This window comes from Elephas maximus, chromosome 7 (assembly GCF_024166365.1).
Source record: "Elephas maximus indicus isolate mEleMax1 chromosome 7, mEleMax1 primary haplotype, whole genome shotgun sequence".
NCBI lineage: Eukaryota > Metazoa > Chordata > Mammalia > Proboscidea > Elephantidae > Elephas > Elephas maximus.
In genome coordinates, this window is record NC_064825.1 from 113,775,595 (window position 1) to 113,801,961 (window position 26,367).

Here is a 26,367-nt window from a genome sequence, read left to right on the forward strand (position 1 = left end):
TATACCCAAATAGGCTGCTTGTGTGAGCTAGTTCGATTATTAGAGTTTTGAAACTCTCACATCCTGTCACCAGGTGGTTAGAGCTGCTGCTAGGTGTGTGAGCCCAGGAATCTCTTTATTTTCTTGTATGGGTTCAGCTCAGGTGTCCAGGTCATTGGTCAACTTGTACTTGGTGCAGGCTGTCACCTACAGTCCCAGATGGGTGGGGCTACTTAGGGGTGATTGGAGCAGGCACAAGTAACTGGCAGCAGTAGGGGCTTAAGTACTGAGCATGGTAAGGGGGCTGATGGCTGCCCCTGAATGGTTGGGTGGAACGAATGTCCCTATTCCCCAGAGCTCTTAGATGGATGGGTTTTGTACCAGACCTTGGGCACCCAATGCTGTTGGCTGTAAGAACTGGGAGGCACCAACTCTTCTCGGACCCCTGTCTTCAGTGGCTAGGTAGAGTGGGTGAACCCACCAGTCTTCAGGCCCCTGATGTGGCTAGATGAGGACTCTGCTTAATGGGTGTGGTGGTGTCAAATGTCACAAATATGCCACTCCCCCTTAGCTGTTGCAGTTGAAAATAGGCTTCAGGTACGTACCCTGTTGTACTATGCTAAAGAGGGGGTACACATTAAAATCAGCCCACACAGTTCTAAGCAGGGGTAAAAGGCATTCAAAATCCATGGACCCTTTATGCCTGTGAATAGGCAAAGGAGCTGTGCCTGCTCTGAGGTTCTAGTTTAGGGGAGCCGGCAAATTATTTTTTTCTCTTTGTTATTTGTATGTTAATTTCTTCCCTCTCCAAAGTTGGAAGAATGGATCAGTGTGCTTGATGGATCTCACCTCTGTCCCAAGGGGCTTGTCAATCACTGAAGCTGACCTGGAGTCAGAGCAGAGCAGTAAGTGGGCAGGTGAAGGGGATAGAGGTACTTTTCAGGGGGACTAAGGGTTATTTTGATCCTGTGTGGTAGGTTAGATGCTTGCATTTAACTTTCTCAGTCCAGTACCACTTTCCTTTGGCTCAGAAGTCTCGTTCAGAGTCTCCGCTGCTTGGTTTCTCTCAATGTGAAAAACATATCCCAAGCTCTACTGCTTGCCTCAGCCCATGTGTGTAGGCCAATTCAGCCTGAAGGGTGCCAACCAGGTCAGGTCTGACAAATCCTCACTCCTTCTGAGCTCTCTCTCCTCCCTTGCCCCTCAGTCCAACATCTCAACTTTGTCTTTGATGTTCAGGGTTCCTAGATTGTCATATATTATCGATTCACTTTTTTTTTTTAGAGCTTTGTTGTAAGATGTACCACAGTAATCTTCTGACTACTCCACCACCTCGGCCCCGCCTTTGTCCTTTGATTTCTTGACTGATGCTTTCATGGGCATTGATTCTGGATTCAGGTAAAATGAAATCCTTGACAACTTCCGTCTTCTTCCCCAGTTATCTTGATGTTGCTATTTTGTTGCTGTTGTTGTTTTAGTTTTCTTTATGTTGAGGTATAATGCATACTGAAGGCTGAAGTCTTTGATCATCAGTAAGTGCTTCAAGTTCTCTTGATTTTCAGCAAGCAAGGTTATGTCACCTGCATATCAGAGGTTGTTAATAAATCTTCTTCCAATCCTGCTGTTGCTTTCTTCTTAAAGAATTGTTTAATGTAAGAACTAAAAATGGCTAGCTCTAAGGAAGAAACAATGAAAACTCTTCTTAAGACATTTATTTACCTCATTTCATACTCATCAATACCTTGGTATGGAGATAAAATTGTTATGTTTTACAGTTGAAGAAGCAAAGCCTCAAACAGGTTAAGAACTTAAAGCAAGGTCAGATGACTAGTATGTAGTATACATGTAGTACATTCATGGTTTTCTGACTTGGAAGTACAGAGTTTCTCATCATTTTTCTCTTGATATACCCTGTTTATTCCGTGGTTGGATAGTTATATTGTTTCTATATTTTGCTTGATATAATAATGAAATGTACATCTTCCAATTTGTAAATTATATGATTGAAAGCAATACATATATTCATGTTTTTACATATATATTTCTAGATTGAAACAGAACTGTTTCAAATAGATTTGGATCAATTAATGTTGCTCTAGCTTTTTCTCTACCATTACATTTTAATTTAGGATGACACAAATATAGAATTAAGAATTCTTACAATTAAAACATACACATATACTTACTATTAAAACATGGATACATTTTATCTCTTTTCTCTCTCTAAATATCATTTCTTATTTATACATAAAAAAATGCTTTCTGAAAAAAACTTATAAATTTATTTATAACTCTTGAAAATAGCCATGAATAAATTAGAGTTAAAAATTCACTAAATCTCTTATGTACTACAGCTTGTCTCAGCAAAAGTTGTAGGTTATGATTTATTTCAATTGACATGTTTATTGAACAACTACAATGGGATAATTAACAATTTTCAAAAATGTAAATTCAATTTTATTGTATCCCCAATAAATGTGTCAAATTTCCTCATGGGACCCTGAAAAAGGTGATTTATTTTTTTTTTATGTGTAATGACCAACATGAACACTGAAGGAAACATAAACCTTTTAGACCAGAAATCCCAAAGTGGGAAAGAATGCTGATTAAAAATTGCTAAATTTAATTTGCAATCTACTAATGATGCACGAGCACGTTTTAAGAAACTCCGTTCTAAACTAGCCCCATCTTCATAAACAAAAACACAACTACCACTTCCTAAAAGTATCTCCTAGCAATTTCTTCCATCTGCCATGAAATTTTCTTCACTGCTTTTCCATCATAAAGTGTACTTATCTCTTTATACTTAGGATCTACACCAATGATTTTATTGTACATGTCTATGAAGAGAAAACAGAAAACTCCATTTATCCCCCCTTTTATAGATAAGTAATCAAGTTTCTGTTAAAATTGTTAAATATATTTACGTCTACAAGGAATTTATCATCCTTTGGGTAAAGGTATATGATGCTTGCCATTTTTCCCAAAGGAACTTCTTGCATGAAGCTATGAGTTTAGTAAAAATGCTTTTCTCTCATGCTCTGTTATAGTCTTACACCACATTCTGTCCATACATTCTGATTAACTGCACCTACAAGTACATTCAAATATTTTAATTTATTGCAATAATGGAGATCTTTCATTGAAGAAGGTAGAACGATATATCATAAGAAATACAAAAATAGAGTCTAAGTCCAGATCCATGGAGGACAGAAATGGTTTGAACTCAGCTACTAACCCAAATGTTGGTGGTTTGAACACACCTAGCAGTCCCATGGAAAAGTCCTGGCAACCTGCTTTCAAAAGGATTATAGTCAAGAAAATCCAAAGCAGAAGTTCTGCTCTGTAACACACGAGGTTGCCATGATTCAGAATAGACTTGATGGCAGCAGGTTTGGTTTTGGGGTTTAAAGTTTGAGTCCTAATAGTGCCCACCCCAAAACCAAACCTGTTGCCGTTGAGACAATTCTGCCTCATAACGACCCTATAGAACAGAATAGAACTGCCCCATAGAGTTTCCAAGGAGTGCTTGGAGGATTCGAACTGCTGACCCTTTGGTAGCAGCCGTAGCACTTAGCCACTATGCCACCAGGGTTTCCGCAATAGTGCCATGTATTAGTAATTAAGTAACTTCTGTCATATTACTTAATCTTTCTTAATATGTTTGCTGAACTATAGAATAAAAAGAAGCCCTGCATGCAGAGTTAGCATGAGAAATTAAAGACTGTAAACCACACTTAATTTGCAAATTGTGAAATGTTTTACTGATGTCATATATTCTCTTCTGTAAATTTTCAGTTTGCTTCATAGATCAATGAGAAACTTGAGGAAATGATGTTAGGAGGACAAGACGTATTTCTTGAAAAAATATCATTTAGAATGAGAGATATATATTTAAAAAAAAACCTTATGTTTCAAATCTATATTGAGAATTAAAGTAAGAAGAATACAGTAGAAAGACTGATTAATAGTATGCCTTTAAGAATTGAATTCGTTCTATCACCTGCTAGCTATTGTTAATCCTGGACCCTGGTGAGTTATGTATTCAATTTCTCAGTCTCCATATCTATAAAATGTTCTAGTACATATCACAAGGGATTGATGTGAGAAGTAAAAGAAACTACTTACGTCACATATCAATACATGTAAATATTGAGCTAGAATACCCATGCTAAAGAAAGCTTGCCACCTTGATACACGTAGCTCTTAAGTCTACAAGAGAGTCAAAGCAATCATAATTCAGAAGTCTAAAAGCCTTCTGGGCCCCACCATCTGCCATCCACTCAATCATGAAATTTCAGCATACCTGAATAACGGTTTCAGAATTGTTAACCTCTACTTTTTACTCACATGAGAAACAACTTTATAAACTAGAATACAATATTATATGAAATTACTTTGCCTTTAGTCTTAACACATTCCACTCATTTCCAAAGGTACTTTGTCAGCACCTTTTCACCCACCCAATTTGGTGAGATTGGCCCATGTATTTGCAATATAGTGAGGTTGTCTTGTCATATTCTGCATTCCATTCTGAGATCATCTGGCCTCCTAGATGATTTATTTTAGTTTGCATTCATTAAGATTTATTCTTTGTGCTGTAAAATTCTGTGGGTTTTGACAAATGCGTACTGTCATGTATCCATCATGAAAGTATCATGCAGAATAGATTCATTGCCCTAAAACATCCCTTTTGCTTCACGTACTTGACCTTTCCCTTCCACCACCCATGGCAACAATTATTAATTTACTGTCTCTATAGTTTTGGCATTTCCATAATGTCATGTAGTTGGACTCACAGAGTATATACCTTCATCTGAGTGGCTTCAGTCACATCAATATGCATTTAAGGTCCATCCATGTTTTTGCATGGATGGAAGGCTCATTCTTTTTTTATCACTGTATAGTATACCATTTATGGATGTTTCACACCCCGATTGCTTCCAGTTTTTTTTATGTGTATGAATAAAGCTGTTATAAATATTAGCATACAGATTTTTGTGTGGACATAGTTTTCAAATTTGTTGAGTAAAATCCTAAGAATGTTATTGCTGGAATATATAGTAAGATTATGTTAAGATTTAAGAGAATTTGCCAATTTGTCTTCCAAAGTTGCTGCAGCAATGAGTATTCCTGCCTGCCACCAATGAATGAGAGTTCCTGTTGCTCCACATCCTCACTGGTAACATTGATATTATCAGGTTTTGGGTTTTTTTTTTTTTTCAGATTTTAGTTATTGTAATATATTCTAATAATGAAATACTTTAATGCTTTGAACTAATTTTTTTCATCACAAGACATAATATTCAGGAAAAATGTGAAATAACATAGCATGTAGAAATTGTAATACTGTTTAAGTTGAGGTCTCCAGTCAGGAGTTGCAAAGGCAGAAATTTGAGTGAAAGCAATTTATTAGAAGTTTTTCCCACTGAAGAATCTTGGTGATGGTTAGAAGGTGAGACTGGAAAGGGAAATAGTCAACTCTGGTGGCACTATCAAAGTCCTATGAAGGTTAACTTTGGTTATATCCCAGAGGAGAAAAAGGTAGTACTTCCCGAATGACTTCTGGGAAGAACTTGGTAAATCTCACCAAAGTAAGATAATTTACTCTGCTCTATTTTCAAACTTATTATAAAATTAGATAAATACGACAGCACATCATTGACATAAACATAGATACCTGCATCAGTGGAATTGAATTTAAAGCCAAGAAATAAAGCTTTATATATATGAGCAATTTCTTTTTGACCAAGACATCAAGGAAATTCTGTGGGAAATTTTTAGTCTTTGCATCAGATGGTCCTGGGACAACTGGATAGTCGTGTGCAAAAAAAAAAAAAAAAAAAACTTAGATCCTGGCATTCACTTTACACATAAATTTAATAAAATGGGTCATGGGCCATAGGCAAAAATGTTAAGCATCAAAATTATAAAACTTCTAGAAGGAAACATAAGAGAAAATTTTTATGACTTCACTTAAGCAAAGATATTACAAATGTAATACCAAAAAAGACTGATATAAGAAAAAAAAATTGATAATCCTCAATAATGAAGACCTTTGATTTTCAAAATGTATCACTTAGAAAATGAAAAGAGAAGCCATAGAATGGAAGAAAGCATTTGCAAATGCTGCACGAAATCATTAAATTAAAACCACAACAAAGTGCCAGTACACACCCATTCAAATGGCTCAAGTCAAAACAACTGACAACAGCAGATTGGCAAGTATGTGAAGACACTGGGACTCTCACAGTCAAAATATATATATATATATACATATATATTCTGTTGCCATCTGGCCTATTCCAACTCATAGCGAACCCTCTTATATGCTGGGGGAACAATTTATTCTTAAAAGGATTAATATAGACTTACCAATTGTGCCATCAATTCTGCTTCTAGATATCTACCCAAGAGAAATGAAAAATTATATAATCACATGAGACTGCTACTCAAGAATTCATAGCAGCATTATTTGTAATTGCCAAAAATTGGAAAAGATCCAGGCATCGATCAAATAGTAAAAAAATAAATAAAATGTAGTATATCCATTAAAATTTTAAAAAGGAGCAAAATTCTGATCCATGTTGTGACATGAAAGAAAAGCAATATATATATATGCATATACACACATTAATGAAAGAAACCAGACAATGACATGTATAATTCCATTTTTATGAAAATTCCCATTACATTAATATTCTGCAATCTACTTTAATCCCTCTCTTATCACTTACTAAACTAGTCTAAAATTACATTGGTTTAAAGGAATAGCATGGGTTTGACAGGAATCTCTTGAAGGCAGCTATCACATCCTTATTCCTCAAGCTGTAGATCATAGGATTCAGCATAGGGATCACCAGGGTATAGAACACTGAAGCCATTTTATCAGAATCTAATGAATGGTCAGTTTTAGGCTGCAAATACATGAATAGCAGTGTTCCATAGAACACTGTGACCGCCATTATATGTGAAGCACATGTGGAGAAGGCTTTTTTCCTTCCTTCTGATGAACGTATTCTGAGAATTGACAAGACGATGTTGGAATAGGATACTACAACCACAGTTATGGAGAGAACCAAATTTGTAGCTGCAGAACTAAAGATTACTATTTCTGGGAAGTAAGTATCAGAGCAGGACAATACTAACAGGGGAACAGTGTCGCAGTAAAAATGGTTGATAACATTGGAAGAACAATAAGACATAGAAAATACACAGGAAGTAACCACAATAGCTGTAGAAAAGCCATAGACGTATGTGATGGATCCCAGCAAAAGACAGATCTGTCGAGATACCACCACCATGTAGAGCAGGGGGTTACAAATGGCCACGTAGCGGTCATAGGCCATCACAGCAAGCATGAAAACCTCAGCTACAATGAAAAACAAGAACCCACCCATTTGGGTAGCACATTCATAATAAAAGGTGGTTTTCTTCTTTACTAAGAAATTGGTCAGCATTTTAGGGGCAATGACGGTAGAATTGCCAAAATTGATGATAGCCAACTGTCGGAGAAAAAAGTACATGGGGGTTTGAAGTCTAGAGTCCACACTGGTGAGGGTGATGATGACCAGGTTGCCTACCACGGTCAGCCCATAGATGACAAGGAAGCCAAAGAAAAGGGGGATCTGCAGCTCCAGATGGCCTGAGACTCCCATGAGAATGAACTCCATCACCCGGGTGAGATTTTCAGGAGCCATGTAAGAGTTTCGAAATTCATCTGGTTGGAGAATAAAGAGAAAACGTATTACAAACATTAAGGAATTACTTTCTAGGACTGCCATTAGATGACAAAGATAATTCCCTGGGTGAGATTTTCTTGTACCATGTATTATTCTAAGTCAGTTATTGAACTCAAACCTCTAGTTATCATAAAAAACAATCTAGGAATTCTTTCAACTGTACTTTTCCACATATAAGCTTATTCTTATCCTATACTGTTCTGCAATCATTTGAGACAGAGAAAATACCAAAAAAAAAAAAAAAAAAAAAACCAAACCCAGTGCCGGCGAGTCGATTTCGACTCATGAGAGAAAATACAAGTATGGTAAATTAAAGAGACGATCCAGCCTCATGCACTATTTCAAGACATGTACTTTCTCACAATATTATTAAAATTTGAATATTTTACTTACTTGCAAACATTTTAAATCATGATTAATATCTTAGGTCTCTCAATTGCATATGAGAAAGTCTTGAGAAGTAGTTGGTCACCAAATAATTTAATGGTTCCTTGTGATGTTTCATCTGAGTTTTCATGACATTTGTTATGCATAGACAATCCTAGACACTACCCTGACTCATTCTCTGTAGTCTATCCTTTTATAACTTCTATTAGATTTATGTTGATCTTGCTAATTCTATCATGCATAGGTGTTAAATATTTTTTTCTCATTGTTTATTTCATTACCCCTGACAAAAATATATGGAGATGTGCCTTCAGATCGATTTTTTAGATCAATGATGATCTGTTCAGTTTTGTTTTTTAATGATATCTACCAATTTTTATAACATAATTTCTGTAATTGCCTTCCATTGTAATTTACCATACACCATTACTTTTTCCTTCTCTTTCATGATTTTTCTCTTCTTGCTCCCAAGATTATGCAATTTCTCATATTTTTTCCATTGCATTTTATTTTGGATTACTATTATTTAGTGATTAGAAATAAAAATACAATGGAGTGAATATGAAGAAAAAACTTAATTTTTAATACCTTAATTTTTTTCACATATGACATATACTTGCCAATCAAGTGTTATTATAATATCCTAAATACTTTCCTAGATTTATGTGTTTCAGGGGTGGTCCCTTGCCCCTAATGAAGCCGATTAGAGTCTCTCCAGTCACAATTGATAGTTCCAGTGGCCCAAAGTCTCACTACAGCATTTGGACTTAAGTTCTAGAGAGTCAAGGCTATATGATCTTGGGGTCTGAACTGTAAAATCTCAGAACTGTTGAAAGTAATATCTTTCTTGACCCTGCCCCATTTTGTTTATTCTCTCTTTTATAGATAATAAAATAAAAAAAAAATAGAAATTCATTCTAAAGTGAGAAAAAAAGAAAAAGACAAGTAAAAAAATCAGAGAAATAAGACCAAAATAAACCCTCCCATTTTTATGCATTTGCTGTCTGTTTGTTTATTAAATCCAACATCATTCTTTCACTTGATTTCTTTGGAACACCTTCTTCATGTATTTATCACATATTTGTTGAGTTTCTACTTTGTACCAGGCAATGGTCCAGCTGTAGATAAATCACTTATTCCTCACTACATGGACCTTTCATTCCAATGATGAGCAGCAGACATAAAGCCAGTGAGGAAGTACACAACAGTATAACTGAAGACTGTGATAGTGTAGTAAGTTAATTAAACAAGAAGATATTTTGGGAGAATTACTTTATGTGTGATATTAAGAGAAAGTTTCTGAGAGGCTGCCATTTGAACTGAAATCAAGAATGAGAAGGAAACTGATGTACAAGGAATTAAAAAAATAAAGCAGGGGTGCATTCTTACAAATTCTCTGTGGTAGAAACGAACTTAGGTGTTTGCTTTTTTTTTTTTTTAATTGTGGTGACTGAATTATAATGAGAGAACTGAAAAATAAAAGTAAGATCAGATGATGCAGTGAGGCATTGGTAGTTCCATGGTAAAACTCTTCCCTTCCGTATGGGAGACCAAGGTTTGATTCCCAGCTAATCACGTCCTGCATGGCCACCAACCTTCTGTCAATGGAGCATCCTGTTATGATGCTGATCAGGTTTCAGGGAATCTTCCAGACTAATATTTGATGGCAGTGGGTAATATTTGCTAAGAAGAAAAGCCTAGTGATCTATTTTTAAAAATCAGACAATAAAAACTAGAGGCATCACAATGGTTCGAACTGTAACTGATCAGGCAGCATTTCCTTTCGAGTTGGAGCCAACCCAACGACAGCTAACAAGAACAAATAATGTAGTTCACAAAAAAAAAAAAAAAAAAGATTTTACTCTAAGTAAATTGTAAGCCATTGTGAAGTTTTAATTTTGGTGAGTAAAATGATCAGCTTTAAGTTTTAAAAATACAATAAAACCTTAAAAGCCAGAACTTGAGAGAACTGTCTTATTTTTCTGAGACTCAGGGGCGTCTGCCTTTGACAGGGTGCCTACTATGACTCCCTATTAAGAATTCTCCCTCCTTTCAGTGTTGAGTTTTTCTCCTCTGACAGGTTTCTACTTTACACAGGTCCTGACTTTTGCAGGTTTTACTATATTATTCTGGCTGTTATGAAGATAATGAATTGTAAGATTAAAGAAACTAGGCAAGACATTGCTATAAGATTACTGATGAACAAGAGTGTTGGCTTGGTTTAAAGTGAATGAGTGAAGGTAGAGAGAAAGAGGTAAATGTGACAGATAGGTGGGAGTAAAAGCAAGATGCTTATGATGCCAAAACAGTTACAAAGCCTGGAAACAAACCTTAGTTTAAGCATCATATTATTTGATTATACATAACACCCAGAGTTTTTCAAAAAGTAAATTGAAATGGCTCATTTTAAATACATAGGTTTTGGATCTTTTAAAGCCCATTTTACATAAACGAGATAAATATTTCCTACCCACCTCTAATGGAAAACCTGCCTCTGGTTCTTAGTAAGCATCACTGTATGACTTCAATAGCAAGAGGGGGTGGGCTCTAGAAAACTTTGAGACCTTATCTCTGAAGCACAGGTGATGTTTGGATCCACAAATTGTCTTTTATTTCCTTGGGGAAGGGTCCATCAGGGATTGGCTCCTTGACAAGATCCGCCACAGAGTAGCCCCAAAGGCAGTCTGGGCCTGTATTATTGAAGTGAGTTAAACTCCATGGGATCTAAAGGACACGGTGATCAAAGTCTGTCTCCCAGCGTAGTTCATTCACATTCAGAGATTGATTATTGCAAACATGTAATATTGAAAGGCTAGGAACCAAAGGCCTGGCAGTCAAATTAGAACACATTATACTGGAGCCCTGGTGGTATAATGGGCTTCTAACCAAAAGATTGGCAGTTTGAATTTATTACTTGCCCCTTGGAAACCCTATGAGGCAGTTCTACTCTGTCCTTCAGGGTCACTATGAGTTGGAATCAACTGGATGGCAATGACTTTTTTTTTTTTTTTTTAAATCTGTGTAGCTATGTGGAGACCTGGCAGTGCAGTGGTTAACATTTTAGCTACTAACCAAAAGGTCAGCAGTTCAAATCCACCAGCTGCTACTTGGAAACTCTGTGCAGCAGTTCTACTCTGTCCTGTAGGGTCACTGTATGTCAGAATCCACTGAAGGCAATGGGTTTGTTTGTTTGTTTGTTTTGCGTACCTATGCAGTGAGTCTGGTGCAAAGGATATTTTCATTATGCCACTATCTATTGTTTTTTCACTCTCTTTTATCTAAAAGTATACAATTAGCATCATCATCATTGTCGTTAAGTGCAGTGGAGTCAGTTCTGACTCATAGTGACCCAATGCACAACAGGGAGAAACACTGCCCGGTCCTGTACCATCTTCACAATCTTTGCTATGCTTAAGCCCATTGTTGCAGCCCCTGTGTCAATCCATGTCGTTGAGGGTCTTCCTCTTTTTTCACTGACACTGTACCTTACCAAGCATGATGTCCTTCTCCAGAGACCCATTCCTCTGATTACATGTCCAAAGTATGTGAGATGTAGCCTCACCAACCTTGATTCTAAGCATTCTGGTTGAACTTCCTCTGAGATGGATTTGTTTGTTGTTTTAGCAGTCCACGGTATTTTCAATATTCTTCATCAACACCACAATTCGAAGGTATCGGTTCTTCTTTGGTCTTCCTCATTCATTCATTGTCCAGCTTTCGCATGCATATGAGGTGATTGAAAACACCATGGCTTGGGTCAGGTTCACCTTAGTCCTCAAAGTGATATCTTTGCTTTTCAACACTTGAAAGAGGTCTTTTATAGCAGATTTTCCCAATGCAATATGTCGTAGTCATCTAGTACTGCTATAACAGAAATGCCACAAGCAGATGGCTTTAATGAATAGAAACTTATTTCTTCACGGTAAAGTAGGCTCAAAGTCCAAATTCATGACATCAGCTTCAGGGGAAGGCTTTGTCTCTCTGTCGGCCTTCTCATCAATCTCCCCCAGACTAGGAGTTTCTCTGTCCTGGGACCCCGTGTCCGAAGGACAAACTCTGCTCCCAGCACTGCTTTCTTGGTGGTAGGAAGTCCCCTACTCTCTGGTTGCTTCCTTTTCCTCTTACCACTTGTAAAGATAAAAGGCAGTTCAGGCCACACCCCAGGGAAACTCCTTTTACCTTAGATCAGGGATGCAACCTTAGTAAGGGTGTTACAATCCAACCCTAATCTTCTTTAACATAAAATTACAATCACAAAATGGAGGACAACCACACAATACTGGGAATCATGGCCCAGCCAAATTGATATGCACATTTTTGGGGGGACATAATTCAATCCATGGCACAAATGCATTTTTTGATTTCTTGACTACTGCTTCCATGGGTGTTGATTGTGGATCCGAGTAAAATGAAATCCTGAACAACCTCAATCTTTTCTCCATGTATTGTGATGTTGCTTATTGGTCCAGTTGTGAGGACTTTAATTTAAGCAATGAGGTAAAATGGATGATATAACCTCCAAAAAAAAACCTTGATTTAATAAAAATATTTCTTTATTCTTTTCTTTACTCTTGTATTTATTCCAGGTGAGAAAAAAAGTAGAGAAAAATGTAGTTATACAGAAGATAACTACTAGAGAAGAGTAAAATACAGTAGTTATACAGAAGATAACTACTAGAGAAGAGTAAAATACAGTATTTAAAAATGAAGCTTTTTTCTTATGTTTGAATATGAAATTACTGGAGATGCAAACCCTTTTTTTAAAACATTGAAGCTGTTAAATATATTTTATTGATGTCATGGGTAATAGAATTATGTTGAATATAATTGTTACTGAGACAATTCTCGTCTGTTGGCTTAAGTCTTCTTTAGACCAATACTTCCTTTTGTATCAGAAGATTGTCCACTAGTGACATGCAGGCCTTAAATTTAAAACTGAAAGTTAAAATAATGGCACAGTGTTATTTATATAAAGTACAAATTTTTATACATAGAACAATAAAATTCATTTTGTAAGAAAATAAACAGGACCATCTTTAATTGAGATGTTTATCTGGAAATGGCAGAAAGAACTGGATAAAGGAATAAAGAAGAAGTAGGATTTAAAAAAAAAATGAGGGTAGGTGGGACAAGGGACGTTGTCTGGATCAATAATGAAAATGTGCCATGAACTGAGGAACATAGTCATTCTATACCTTTTGCCTGAGGTCCAAAAACAGTTGAAAAAATGTGTATCTTCATTAATGTATAAAATCCACTTCTAAAAATCCCACTTTGGAGACTGGTATCTGGGGTCTTAAAAACTAGAAAGCAGCCATCTAAGATGCATCAATTGGTCTCAACCCACCTGAAGCAAAGGAGAATGAAGAACACCAAGGACACAAGGTAATTACAAGCCCAAGAGACAGAAAGGGCCACATGAACCAGAGACTACATTAGCCTGAGACCAGAAGAACTAGATGATGCTGGGCTACAACTTATGACTGCCCTGGCAGGGAACACAACAGAGAGCCCCTGAGAGAGCAGGAGAGCAGTGGAATGCAGACCCCAAATTCTTATAAAAAGACCAGACTTAATGATCTGGCTGAGACTAGAGGGACCCTGGTGGTCATGGCCCCCAGACCTTCTGTTGGCCCAGGACAGGAACCGTTCCCAAAGCCAACTCTTCAGACAAGGATTGGACTGGACAATGGGATGGAGAGGGATGTTGGTGTGGAGTGAGCTTCTTGGATCAGGTGGACACTTGAGACTATGTTGGCATCTTCTGCCTGGAGGGGAGATGAAAGGGTAGATTGGGTTAGAAGCTGGTGAAATGGACATGAAAAGAGAGAGTGGAGGGAGGGAGCAGGCTGTCTTATTAGGGGGAGAGTAATTGGGAGTATGGAAACCCTGGTGGTGTAGTGGTTAAGTGCTATGGCTGCTAATCAAGAGGTCAGCAGTTCGAGTCCACCAGGTGCTCCTTGGAAACTCTGTGGGGCAGTTCTACTCTGCCTATAGGGTTGCTTTGAGTCGGAATTGACTCGATGGCAGTGGGCTTTTAATTGGGAGTATGTAGCAAGGTGAATATAAGTTTTTGTGTGAGAGACTGACTTGATTTGTAAACTTTCACTTAAAGCACAATAAAAATTAAAAAATATATCTGTTCTGCATAAGTAATACAAGTTACTTCAATATGTAAATGAAAATCTGCACAAGATCATGATTCAATATGGTGAAAAATGGGAGCAAATTAACTAACTGCCATCGAAATTTATTAAATGATTTATAAACATATATAGGTTATATGGAAACCCTGGTGGCATAATGGTTAAGTGCAACGGCTGCTAACCAAAAGGTTGGCAGTTTGAATCTGCCAGGCGCTCCTTGGGAACTCTATGGGGCAGTTCTACTCTGTCCTATGGGGTCGCTATGAGTTGGAATTGACTCAACAGCACTGGGTTCGGTTTGCTATATAGTCTTTAAAATTATTTACATAGATTGCATAGAAATTTGGGCAAAGGCTCTTAGAAGCAAAATAAAAACGTTATACTAAAGATCATTCTACTATGGTTTATTTTAAAACAACTTTATTAAAGTATAATTTGCTGTTGTTTTTGTTAGGTGCTTTCGAGGAGATTTCAACTCATAGGAATCCCACATGACACACATAGAACTGCCCCATCGTGTTTCTTAGGCTGTAATGTTTTCGGGAGCTGTTTGCCAGGTCTGTTTTCCTGTGGAGCTGCTGGTAGGTTTGAACTGCCAAGCTTTCGGTTAGCAGCAGAGCACTTAAACTTTAAACATCAGGGCTCCTTAAGTATAATTTATATATAATAAAATACACAGATTTATATGCTCATAGCTGAAATTTGACCAATGTAACTAACACTAGTGATAATACTGCCCCAATCAAAGTAGAAATTCCATTATCCCAGAAAATTCCTTGATGTCTCTTTACAGTAAATTCTCTCACACCATACCCCAGGTCAAAATTGAAAAATTGATATGATTTCTATCACCATGGATCAGTTTTACTTCTTCTAGGACTTTACGTAAATGGAATAATGCCATGTGTTTGTGTCTGGTTTCTACTGTACAATTTAGTATTGTTGTATTTCATCCATAGTATTATATGTATCAGTGTCATTAATTTTACTGCTGAGCGGTATTCTATTGTATGAATATACCACAATTTCTTCATTTTTAAAAATCCGTTTTTTGGGAAACTGGAATATTCCTAGTTTACACTATAATGAATGAAAATAGCATGAACATTAATGTACCAGCTCTTTTCTGGGCATATATTTTCATTTATTTTGGGTAAGAATCCAGGAGGAGAACTGCTGGTATATATCGTAGTTATGTGTTTAGCCTTATTAGAAATTGCAAGCTGGTTTCCCTAGTGTCTTATACTACTGCACACTCCAACCAGAATGCATGATAATTCCAGGTGCTGTAAGTAGTAGCCCATACTTAGTAATGGCAGTGCTTTTAATTTTATCCAATCTAGTGGATGAAAGTGATATCTCATTGTAACTTAATTTCCCTTATGACTAAGCATATTGAGCTTTTTAAAATATTTATTGGTCATTAATATTTCTTGCATAGAGTGTCTGTTCAGGCTGTTTGTATATTTGTATCGGGTTGACTTTTTGTTATTGATTGGAGGAGGATATTTACATAAATCCTGAATCCCATAGAATTCCTTTGGATTCTTAGGTGATAATCAAACATGCACATGGGCATGTACTTTGGACTCTCCATTCTGTTCCATTATTTATCTTTACAAATGCTATTGTAGTGTGAGGGATCATTTTTTTTGTACCCTTTCTAAGCATGGTCTTGTAACTCCCATTCAAGTGATTGAGTGGACTGTGTATTAGGATAATTGTGGCCCACCAAGGGGGTTGGTCAGTTTTGCCGTTCTGCCGGACTTGAAATGAGCCACCCCAGAGGTGGTAAAGAAAATATACCACCATCAACAAGGAATAAGAGCCAGCACGTCCTTTGGACTTGGGATCCTTGTGCTGAGAAGCTTCTGGAACCAGGAGACAGAGAGAGAAAGAACTGTAACACTAAAGGCAGTGAGAAGCGACAGCAGAGACCCAGCAGCAGACAGCCAGCAGCAAAGACCTGGCAGCAGGAGATGGTGTGGTGGGCTTTCCAGCCAATGGAGAGAGAAAGCTGAGTGCCTTTGGGTAGAGACAGGGGCAGGGAGAGGTGTGCCTGGGAGCACAGCTGAAGAGTGGTTGTCCTGACGGAAGAACTGTATCCTGAGTGTTTCTGAGCCTGAATTGTAACCTGTTACTTACCTAGTAAACTCCGTAATCATGAGTATGGTCTGTGAGTTTGTTGTGGCCATTGCAATGAATTATCAAACCCAGCAGAGCAGTAGAGAGTGTCATGGGAGGACAGTTGGTGTCAGAATTGGTAAAGATGGCAGAGAAAGGGGCCATGTTTGACCTCTGCCTCACAGAAATCATTCTTGGGCTGTAGAACTTGTTTTTCCTCCCCACTTGTGAAGTGAGAGGAGGTCAGACACTGCCCCCATGTTATTTTTACAGTTGGGGTGAGATTCTTTGTGATGTCCCCAGGCTCATGAAAGCATGGGATTTTGTAAGAGAAAGAATGAAGAGGGTTGAGAAGTGAAAGTTTTGATTCCCGGTTGGTTTTTTGGTGTTGTTGCCTATAATGGCTGAAGGAAAGGTTATGCTGCAGCTGAGGGGAGAAAAACCCCACCTGGAGTGGCCTGGGGCCCATCCCAGGTCAGATAAGCAGGATGATTGATGTGGGGGCCAGGGTCTACTGGTTCCACTCAGCCAGAGGCCCAAGGCCATATGCATATAAATGGAAAGATAGTCAAGGGTTGGAGAAGATGCAACTGGAGTGTTTTAAAAAGGTAATGTGTTTATCTGAATGTACTATAGTTACTGAATCTTTCTCCTACCTAGTGTTGTAAGGCAGACCTAAATGTATGGTAGAAATGAATATTGGTTTTTTTTTTTTTTTATAGATTGCAAAGATTGTGTAGCTCTGCGTTCAGCCGATACTTGACTGGATATGCTAAGAGGGGATCTAGGATTTGCCCCCAGGGAAACACAGACCGTTTGAATGTGGTAGTCTTGTGTATAGAGTAGGGGCTTAGGTTGAAAACCTGAGCCCTACCCAGATTTTCATTTGAAAAGACGTGCAACACCACCCAGAACTTCTGAGAGAATCGAAAACCTGCACAGAAAAAAAAAAAAAAGCAACTGTTTTGCTTTTTGAATTTTGAGCAAGGGATTTGTGTTGAATGCATCAAGGCAGAAAAATTCAGTGCTCATCAGAAGGAATCCTTTTCAGAACTGGAATTTAAAAGGAGCTGGTGAGTAGATAGCTTTGCTCACTTGTGGTGACCACCTGGGCCCACCTAATGAGGGGGAGTGGGGCAAGTACAGCAACGAAGAGAGGGGCTGAGCTTGGAAATGTTTCATTTGCACACATTGACCTATCGCATGGAGGCTAGGAATGAGAGAGATGATGGTCTGCCTGGTCAGAAGTAAAGGGAGTTGTGTATGGACTCCTAAGTTTACAGGTTGAACCCACTGACCTAGCCCAAGAGGGCTAGGGATGATAGAGTGTGAAGGAGCTGTCTGAAGCACTGGGAGGTGTGTGTGAACACTTGAGCCTAAGGTTGCTACTCATTGTGACCTAACTTGGGATGAGCTGACCAGAATCCTACCAAAGGAAGAGAAAGATGTTTGACACTGTGAGATGGTGTAGATTGCTGCAATGTGATGGCTTGCTCTGGACTGGACTTTGATTATGGGAGCAGATGTTTAACGTTCCAAACGGAACAGAAGATTCTTCAAGACCAAGGAATATGCTTGTCTCCTCAGAGTACTGGTTTGATAGGCTGGGCAATTTAAACATTGGCTATCTCAAATGGGAGGTAGATAAAGGCATGAAGAGGCTCAATTACATATTTTGTGGGTGTACTTACATTAAATGAGGGGGACAAGGGAGGGTCCTCACTGAATAGATTTCTCTTTTCCTGATGGGTCTGAGGAAGAGAGGGTGGGGAAAGATGCTGATAGAGTTGTATGATTCAGTTGTGAGTGTTTGACTGTTAAAAGGATTAATTGTGATTATAAAAATTGTAATTGTAGAAGCTGTAAGTGTGAAAGAGCAGACGAAGGGAGAGGCACTACTGGACTCCAGTACAATGGAAAAACATAAAGTCCCTTAAAGGTTTTTCTATGCTGATGCCTTGTGAGCCTCTGAGAAAAGGAATAATCTCTGGTTAAATTTTATCAGAGGATAGAAAGAGTGAAGACAAGGTGACTTTTGAAGAACCTGACCAGATCAGTTCGAAACCCGAAGCAGACCTAAATGCTGGTACCTGCGTAATCTCACCCTTAGGATACTTTGCCCTACTGCAAGACTAATTGTTGATGACTGTTTTGGGCTGGTAAAGCTATTGGGAGAAGTTATCTTCCAAATATTAAAGAACCATGCCTAGAACAGCCAGGGGTGGCCTGCATGGTGATGGATCACTTCTGTGTGACCTTTTTAAGCATGGTCTTAAAACTCCCACCCAAGTGATTAGGCAGACTGTGTGGTAGGGTGTTGGTAGCCCACCAAGGGGATTTGTCAGCTTTGCCATCATACTGGGCTTCAAATGAGCCATCCCAGAGGCAATAAAGAGAAGATAGCACCATCAACAAGGAAAAAGAGCCAGTGTGTCCTTTGGACCTGGGATTCCTGTGCTGAGAAGCTCCTGGAACCAGCAGACAGAGAGAGAGAACTGTAACACTAAAGGCAGTAAAAAGTGGCAGCAGAGACCTGGCAGCAGGAGTTTGCATGGTAGACTTCCCAGCCCACAGAGAGAGAAAGATGAGTGGCTTTGGGCAGAGGCAGAGGGCCAGTGTGATGGTTAAGATTGTGTGTACTTGGCTAGGCCATGATTCTCAGGTTGTGGGGGTTGTACAATGTTGTGATCACTTCCTTGTCGAAATTTGATATGTGATAATTCCCATGACGGAATCTGCTGAGTGGTACCAGTGGGGCAAGGCATGCGGCGGCCTCTCTCTGCCTTCTGCCACCTACTCACTTCCTGCTTACCTTCTCAAAGTTGTTGGCTTGTTCTGCATCCAGCAGCTGCCTCTTGTCTGACCTCTGGTTCTTGGGACTTGAGCTAGCAGCTTACCTGTCCATCCTGGGATTCCATGATCTTCACAGCCTGCGAGCAAGAGATCTGTCTGCTCCATAACCTGCCAGTTTTGGGTTCACCAGCCCCTGCAGCTACATGAATCAGGAGAAACCTTGCAGTCTTGCCTGGCAACCTTGGGATTCCTCACCCTTCACAGCCGGTGAGTGGGAGCCCTGTCTGACCTGTTGATCTTGCATTCACCAGCTTCTGCAGCTCTGTGAATTGGGAAAAGCCTCTGTCCTGATCCATGGACTTGGGACATTCCAACATCTACAATCGTGTGAGCTGTTTCTGTGATATGAATCTCTCTGTATACATATTTATACACTTTACTAGTTTTGCTTCTTTAGAGAATCCAGCATAAGACGGGAGAGAAAACACCTGTGAGCACAACTGAAAAGAGGCTGTCCAGATGGAAAAACTGTATCCTGTATATTCCTGAGCTTGAAATGTAGCATGTTACTTCCCTAAAAACCCCCAAATCATGAGAATGGTCTGTAAGTTCTGTGTGGCCATTGCAATGAATTATCAAATCCAGCTGGAAAAGCAGAAAGTGCCATGGGAGGGAAGGTTGTTGTCAGAATTTGTAAGGCTGGTGGAGAAAGGGGGCATGTTTGACCACCTTTTCATAGAAATCAGTCTTGGGTTCTTTGTCGTGATTCTCCTTTTCCCTTGGGAAGTGAGAAGAGGTCAGATACTGCTCCCATGCTGTTTTCACAACTGTACCATCTTGCAGCTTTTAAACCTGGTATATACAGATACATGGTGCACTGGTGGCTCAGTAGTTGAGAACTATGGCTACTAACTAAAAGATCAGCAGTTTGAATCCACCAGCTATTTCTTGAAAACTCTATGGGGCAGTTCTACTTTCTCCTAAAGGGTTAATATATTTGGAATCAACTCCATGGCAACTGGTTTTTAACACTATTCTTTTTCAAGATTGCTTTGGCTATTCCGAGTCTTTTGCCTCCAGAATACGGAAACAGAACTCAAGCCAGACATGGAGTAAAGCGGCTTGTTATACACCATGAGACTAAGTCTAGGCCTATCTGCTCTGTGTAGACAAAAATCATATAGTTGCAATGGCGTTAGTAGGATGAGATGCATTTCTGTGAAGGTCAATCTCATCTGCAACGAGATGTACATCTATCTGTTTGTATAGATAGATATAGACACAATTATGGATATAAATATAAAACTCAAATTTCAAATCTACATTGGAAATTAAAGTAAGAAGAACATAGTAGAAAGACCTTGATTAATAGTGTGCTTTAGGAATTGAATTTGTTTCTATTACTTTCTAGCTATGTTAATCCTAGACCCTGGTGAGTTCTACATTCAGTTCTCCGTCTCCCCATCTATAAAATGTGCTAGTACATGTCTTAAAGGGTTGTTGTGAGGAATAAAAGGATATTATATGTAAATATTAAGTTAGAATAACCATGTTAAAAAAACCTTGCCACCCCGATACACTGAAAGCTTATGCCTACAAGATAGTCAAAGCAATCATGATTCAAACTAATTCGTAGCTGGTACAGGCAGAATTCTAACAGTAACAAACCTGGCCCCCACCCTCTGCCATCCACTTACTTCATCATTAAATTTCAGCATACATGTATAATGGTTTCAGAATTGTTAACCTCTACCTGCATGAGAAATAACTTTATAAAATAAAGTTTATAAAATTTACTTTGGTCAGTATCTTTTCACCCACCCAATTCACTGAGATTGGTCCATGCATTTATAATACAGTGAGATTCTCTTGTCATATTCTGCATTCCATTTTGAGATTCCCTGACCTTCTAAATGATTTGTTTTAAAGTTTGAATTCATTAAGATTTACTCTTTGTGCTGTAAAATTCTGTGGGTTTTGGTCAAATGCGTAGTGTCACGTATCCATCATGACAGTATTATGCAGAATAGATTCACTGCCCTAAAACATCCTTCTTGCTTCATATATTTGACCTTTCCCTTCCACCACCCATGGCAACACTGATTAATTTATTGTCTCTCTAGTTTTGGCATTTCCAGAATGTCATGTAGTAGGAATCACAGAGTATGTACCCTTTTCAGTGTGGCTTCTTTCACTTATCAATACACATTTAAGACCTATTCATGTCTTTGTATGGTCTGATAGCTCTTTTTTTTTTTTTAAATCACTGAATAGTATTCCATTTATGGATGTGTCACAGTTGATTATTCATTCACCTGTTGGAGGACATTTTGATTGCTTCTAGTGTTTTAACAAGTATGAATAAAGCTGCTATAAATATTAGCATATAGGTTTTTGTGTGGAAATAGTTTTCAAATCAATTGAGTGAATACCTTGGAGTGTGATTGCTGGATTGTATAGTAAGACTGGAAACCCTGGCAGCGTAGTGGTTAAGTGCTATGGCTGCTAACCAAGAGGTCAGCATTTCAAATCCACCAGGCCCTCCTTCGAAACTCTACGGGGCAGTTCTACTCTGTCCTACAGGGTTGCTATGAGTCGGAATCAACTTGATGGCAGTGGGTATGGTAAGATTATGTTCAGCTTTAAGAGAATCTGCCAATTTGTCTTCCAAAGATGGTGCACCAACATGTATTCCTGCCAGCAATGAATGATTGTTCCTGTTACTCCACATCCTCACCACTAATTGATATTGTTTTGTTTTCAGTTTTTAGCCATTCTAACAGGTGTTCAATAAAATATTTTAATGCTTTGAATTAAATTTTTTATCACAACATCATATTCAAGAAAATATAAATAATATAGTATATAGAAATTATAATAATGTTTAATTTGGGTTCTCTAGCCAGGGGCCCCAAACACAAAAATTTGTGTGTAACCAATTTATTAGGAATTTTTCCCAAAACAATCATGGAGATGGTAAGGAGGGAGGACTGGAAAGGGAAACAATCCACTCAAGTAGCAGTATCAAGGTCCTATGAAGGACAACTTTAATTATATCCCAGAGCGGGGAAAGGTAGTACTTCCAGAATGACTCGGTGGCGAACTTGGTAAAGCTCACCAAAGTGAGGGAATTTACCCTGTTCTGTTTTAAAATGTGCTATGAAATTAGAATAGATAAGACAACATGTCATTGGCATAAACACAGATGAATAGATCAGGGGAACTGAACTGAAAGTCAAGAAATAAAGCCATCTATTTATAAGCAGTTTCTTTTTGACAGAATTTGCAAGGAAATTCTGTAGGGAATTTTTAGTCTTTGCATCAGACGGTCCTGTGGTAATTGGATGCTCAAAGGCAAAAAAAAAAAAAAAAGCCTTGGCCTTCACTTTATGGCTAATTTTAATCAAAATGATTATAGGCATAAACATTAAGTATTGAAACTATAAATCTTCTAGAAGTAAACGTGAGAGAGAAATTTTTATGACCTCAGTTGGGCAAAGAGTTTATAGATATAATGCCAAAAATTATCCATATTAAAAAAAAAAATTGCACATCATCAACAATAAAGATTTTTGATTTTCAAAAATATCACTTAGAAAATTAAAAGAGAAGTCACAGAATGGGAGAAAGCATTAGCAAATCATATATCTGATAAAGGCCTGGTATCCAGAATATGTAAAGAACATTTACAACTCAGTAATAAGAAGACCAATAGTCCAACTGAAAAGAGTAGAATATTTGAATAGATATGTTACCAAAGAAGATATGCACATAACTAATAAACACCTAAAATGATGCAAAAAATCATTAGCCACCAGCAAAATGCAAATTAAAACCACAACAAGCTATCATTACATACCAAATCAAATGGCTATAACCAAAACAACTGACAATATCAGCTTGACAAATACGTGCAGACACTGAAACCCTCATATATGCTGGGGGGAAACTTTGGAAAATATTCTGGTGTATTCTTAAAAGAATTAATATAAGCTTAGCAATTTCCTAGCAGTTCTGCTTCTAGGTATCTACCTAAGCAAAATGAAAAATTATATAATCACAGGAGACTGCTACTCAAAGGTTCAGAGCAGCATTAATTGCTAAAAATTGGAAATGATCCAAGTGTTGCTTTAATGCTAAATAAATAAATAAAAATGTAATACATCCATTAAAATTAAAAAGGAGCAAAATTCTGATACATGTTACAACATGAACGAAATGCAAAAATAAATAAATAAAATGAATGAAAGAAACCAGACACAAATGACTATTATTGTATGATTCAATTTATATGAAAATTTCCATTATGCTAATAACCTGCAACCTACATTAACATTTTATCATTTACTAAAATCGTCTGAAATTACATTGGTTTAAAGGAATAACATGGGTTTGACAGGAATCTCTTGAAGGCAGCTATCACATCCTTGTTCCTCAAGCTGTAGATCATAGGATTCAGCATAGGGATCACCAGGGTATAGAACACCGAAGCCATTTTATCAGAATCTAATGAATGGTCAGTTTTAGGCTGCAAATACATGAATAGCAGTGTTCCATAGAACACTGTGACGGCCATCATATGTGAAGCACAGGTGGAGAAGGCTTTTTTCCTTCCTTCTGATGAATGTATCCTGAGAATGGACAAGACAATGTTGAAATAGGATATTAGAACTATAATCACAGACAGAACCAAATTTGTAGCTGCAGAAATAAAGACTACTGTTTCTGGGAAATAAGTATCAGAGCAGGACAATGCTAACAGGGGAACAATGTCACAGTAAAAATGGTTGATGACGTTGGAAGAACAGTAAGACATAGCAAATACACAAGAAGGAACCACGATACCTGTAGAAAAGCCATAGACATATGCTATGGATACCAGCAGAAGACAGATCTGCGGAGATACCACCACCATGTAGAGCAGGGGGTTACAAATGGCCACATAGCGGTCATAGGCCATCACAGCTAGCACGAAAACCTCAGCTACAATGAAAAACAAGAACCCACCCATTTGGGTGGCACATTCATAATAAAAAGTGGTTTTCTTCTTTACTAAGAAATTGGTCAGCATTTTAGGGGCAATGACGGTAGAATTGCCAAAATTGATGATAGCCAACTGTCGCAGAAAAAAGTACATGGGGGTTTGAAGACGAGAGTCCACACTGGTGAGGGTGATGATGCCCAGGTTGCCTACGACGGTCAGCCCATAGATTACAAGAAAGACAAAGAAAAGAGGGAGCTGAAGTTCAGGACGGTCTGAGACTCCCATGAGAATGAACTCCGTCACCCCAGTGAGATTTTCAGGAGCCATGTAAGAGTGTGGAAATTCATCTGTTGGAAGAATAAAAGAAAAAGGAGTTAAAATTTCAAGGAATTATTTTCCGTGACTGCCGTTAGATGGCAAGAATAATTCCTTGCTGAAATTTTTTTCCATCATGTATTAGTCTGTCAGTTACTAAACTCAAGACTCTAGTTCTGATAAAAAACAATCTAGGCATTGTTTCAACTTTACTCTCCCATGGATCATAAACTTATTTTTATCCTGTACTTTTTCATAATCATTTGGGACAGAGAAACTACTAGTATGGGAAATTAAACAGATGATCCAAACTCATGCACTATTACTAAAATTTGAATATTTTACTTACTTGCAAATGTTTTAAACCACGATTAATATTTCTCTCAATTGTATATAAGAAAGGCTTGAGAAATTATCTCCAAATAATTTAATGGTTCCTTGTGATGTTTAATCTAAGTTTTCCTGCTGTTTGCTAAGAATAGACAGTTCTAACCACTACCCTGACCCATCCTCTGTAGTCTTTCTTTTTTATCTTTTTACAATTTCTATTAGATTTATGTTGATCTTGCTAATTCTGTTATGCATAGATGGTATTTTTTTTCTCATTTTTTATTTCATTACCTCTGACAAAAATGTATGGAGGTATGTCTTCAGATTTATTTTTCAGATCCCTTATACTCGCCTTAGTTTTATTTTTTAATGATAACTATCATTTTTTATCATTTTTTTAAATCACTTCTATAAAGCTTGTGTTGTAATTTACTGTATAACATTACTTTTTCCTTCTCTTTCATAACCTTTTTCTTGCTCTCAAGTTTATGCAATTTCTCATATTTTTCCCACTATTTTTTAAATTTTGGATTGCTATTTTTATTTAGTGATTTGGAATAAAAACACAGTGTGATGAATATGAAGAATAAACTTAATTTTTAGCATCTTGATCTTTTTTTCACATATGACGTATATGTGCCAAAGAAGCAGCATGTTATTATAATACCCTAAATACTTTCCTAGAGTTGTGTATTTCAGGGATGGTCACCTGCCCTAACTAAGGCAATTGGAGTCCCTTCCCAGTCACAATTGAGAGTTCCAGAGGTGGTAACCAGACTCAAAGAAGTCCCACCATAGCTCCTTACCTAATGATTAAAATTAAGTTTTCATTTAGGTGAGTAAAATGATCAGCTTTAAGTTTTAAAAATACGGTAAAACTTGCAAAAGCCAGAACTCGAAGGACTGTCTTATTTTTCTGGGACTTGGAGATTTCTGCCTTTGACAGGGTGCTTAGCATTGTTCTCTATTAAGAATCTTTACCTCGTTTTAGTGTTCAGTTTTTCTTCTCTGACAGGTTTCCACCTTACACATGTTTCGACTTTCGCAGGTTTTACTGTATTATTTTGGCAGTTAGGAAGATAATGAACTGTAGATTTGGAGAAAAAAAAGAGGCAAGACACTGCTATGAGATTACTGGTCAACAAGAGTGTTGGCTTGGTTCAAAGTGGATGAGCTGACGACAGCAAGAAGGAGGTAAATTTGACAGACAGATGAACATAAAAACAAGACGTCCTCTTTACCATAATTCATACAGTGAATTATATGAGAGACATATGAAGGAATGAGAGATGGGGATAGATTAAGGAAGACTTTTGTGTTTTTGGCTTTTGCAACTAGATGAATGGCCATGATACATTCTGAATATCAGAAAAAACTGGTTTAAGGTGAAGTTGATCAAAATGAAAAGCATGTTACATTTTGGGTGCCTATGAGACATTCAAGTAACCATTTAGGGAAGCTAATATTTAAGAGCACAGGTGTGGTTAGACTGTAGATAATTTAGAAACTTAAATCTATGTCATTGTCTAAGTTATTTAGTACTGCTATAACAGAAATACCATAAGCG

The 26,367-nt window shown here is 37.7% G+C and overlaps 2 protein-coding genes across 2 annotated transcripts; both read right to left on the bottom strand.

Moving 5' to 3' along the window:
- Positions 1-6,731: 6,731 nt before the first annotated feature.
- LOC126079455 (olfactory receptor 8J3-like) lies at positions 6,732-7,679 on the bottom strand. The gene has a single exon (XM_049890451.1). It carries the CDS (start codon positions 7,677-7,679, stop codon positions 6,732-6,734), a length of 948 nt encoding a protein of 315 aa, XP_049746408.1.
- A 15,855-nt stretch (positions 7,680-23,534) lies between these two features.
- On the bottom strand, positions 23,535-24,482 carry LOC126079094 (olfactory receptor 8J3-like). The gene has a single exon (XM_049890023.1). It carries the CDS (start codon positions 24,480-24,482, stop codon positions 23,535-23,537), a length of 948 nt encoding a protein of 315 aa, XP_049745980.1.
- Between the last annotated feature and the right edge of the window lie 1,885 nt (positions 24,483-26,367).